Source organism: Engraulis encrasicolus, chromosome 1 (genome assembly GCF_034702125.1).
Source record: "Engraulis encrasicolus isolate BLACKSEA-1 chromosome 1, IST_EnEncr_1.0, whole genome shotgun sequence".
Taxonomy (NCBI): Eukaryota; Metazoa; Chordata; class Actinopteri; order Clupeiformes; family Engraulidae; genus Engraulis; species Engraulis encrasicolus.
Window position 1 is genome coordinate 21433606 of NC_085857.1, and position 2363 is coordinate 21435968.

Below are 2363 nucleotides of genomic sequence, written 5' to 3' on the forward strand. Positions count from 1 at the left end.
ATGGAAACCCCAGCTAAATGGGGAAATGCCCTCTGCTGTATAATTATCGCAGTGGGGTATGGATTCTTTGGAAACAAGGCTATTCAATTGTTTGTCTGTGTGAACCTTGGGCCGTTTCTAAGATCAAAGGGCCAAATAAAAAACGCACGGTGACATCATTCTCAAGGAAATCAGTGATTTACAGACATAGAGACACTACATTTCTCAGAAAAAAATAAATTTTTATTAAATCATGAAAACACAATGCAACAGATTAAGGAGTCTGAATGAGAGAGTGGAAGATATGGACTGTTAATGATTTAAAAAAAAAAAAAAAAATCACATAGCAACCCCCCATGATGTAGTAGGCTAATAACAATAGCTGGTACAATGGAAATGTAGGCCTACGTATTCCTCTCAAGACAGTAGGCTAAAGGGTGACTCAGACATGGGTGTAATTTTGACAATCAAGGAGCAGGCAGAAACAAAACAGAACAGTAAAAGGCAGTTGACTTTAAAAGAAACATTTCACCCATGCTCCTGTTTTACACCTGAACTCGTCATGTAGACTTAAAGTAGTAAATAGTAACAATGGTGGCTGAGTATATGGTACACTTGAAGTCTTCCTCACAACACATCAGATTAGAACAATGCAGATCAATTATTACATTAGATTAAACACAAAGGTTCTATTCAATTAAAGGGATTTGAAGTATTTCCAACTGTCGTTTTTGTCGATTTTCTGGTTGGAATTGGCAATCAGGAAACACTTACTCCACTCTATATCACGGTAGAAAATCGTTTGGCAGTGTTGTGGCACAACACCTGAGGTATTTGCCCTTGTGGACTCACGTTCGAATTCCGCCTTGTTCATTTCCCCACCCTATCCCGTCTCTCTCGCCAGCCTGTTTCCTATCTCCTCTCAAACCATACTACCCAATAAATGCTCTCCCAAAATAGAACAAAAAACCTACAACATATATTAATTTTAAAAAAAATGGAAAGTTGAAAATGCTTCAAATCTACCGAACTGTCGTGCTGTGTCCATGGAGGATAATGGTCATTTGTGCAGGTGATTTGCTGAATGTGGAGAATGGGCTGCTTGCTTGCTGCTGGGTCATAGAGGGGTGGTCTAATTGGAGGGGAAAATACCCTCTCGTCCCTGCAGCCACCAGTGTTAATTCAACACTCAGACAGTATGTTGAAACCAAATATACTCTAGAAGGTCTTAAATGGACCTTCTAAGTGTTGAATTAACACTGCATTTTACAGTGTGTTTGCTTGCGACTGGGTCATTGAGACGTGGTGTAGTTGGAGTGGAAAAGACCCTCTCGTCACCACAGCCATCAGTGTTAATTCAAAACTTAGAGAGTACTTAGTGACAGAATACACTCTAGATAGAAGATGCTAAACTGACTCTCACTAAGTGTTGAATTAACACTGGCTTGTTTGACTGTGTGGCAGCTTGCTTGCTGCTGAGTCATAGAGGAGTGGTGTAATTGCAGGGGAAAAGACCCTCTCGCCCTTGCAGCTACCAGTGTTTATTCAACACTTAGGGATCAAATAAAGTCTAAAAGATGTTAAATCGACTCTCACTAAGTGTTGAATTAACACAGGATTTTAAACTGTGTGAGCATCTTCTGCTGGGTCATAGAGCAGTGGTGTAGTTGGAGGGGAAAAGACCCTCTCGCCCCCGCAGTCGCCCCCTCCACCAGGCCGGGTCCGTCTGGTCCAGGACCTCGATCACGTCCCCGCTGCTGAAGTCCAGCTCGTCCTTCTCCTCCGCAGAGAAGTCGTACATGGCCTTCACCCTCAGCGCGCTGGGCTGCAGATGCACAGAGAACACAATACATGTCATTGATGACACTTAACCCATTTTAGTCCAAGGCACCTGCTGAAACACCTGCTGGAAAATGCCGAAGCCCTTTTGGGAAAAGATGCCCTTAGCCTATAACAACCTAAATACATCAGCTTCCAAAGTACCTAATGTTCATTCAGCTCTAACATACCCATATTTTCAATAAAGAAATCGCAAATGTAGGTCTTCTATTGGTTTAGAATACACACACACACACACACACACACACACACACACACACACACACACACACACACACACACACACACACACACACACACACACACAGGCACACAGGCATGCACGCACGCAGGCATGCATATGCACATGCACATGCACATGCACATGCACATGCACATGCACATGCACGCACGCACGCACGCACGCACGCACGCACGCACAATATAATTACAGAACAGTACAGCCACAGTAACCTATTCCATACACAAAAATGACAACAAAACACTCGAATGCAATAGTCTAAGAAAAACAACAACTGACTATATCAGGACTACTGCAGTGTCAA

General features: G+C 42.9%; 1 protein-coding gene across 1 annotated transcript in view; it reads right to left on the minus strand.

Moving 5' to 3' along the window:
* Positions 1-244: 244 nt before the first annotated feature.
* LOC134456568 (growth factor receptor-bound protein 2-like) overlaps positions 245-2363 on the minus strand; it is a 44119-nt gene continuing 42000 nt past the window's right edge. The window contains exon 10 of the mRNA XM_063207972.1: positions 245-1804. Within this exon, the coding sequence (XP_063064042.1) occupies positions 1628-1804 (177 nt within the window). The 3' untranslated portion in view covers positions 245-1627. The remainder of the gene's footprint in view (positions 1805-2363) is intronic.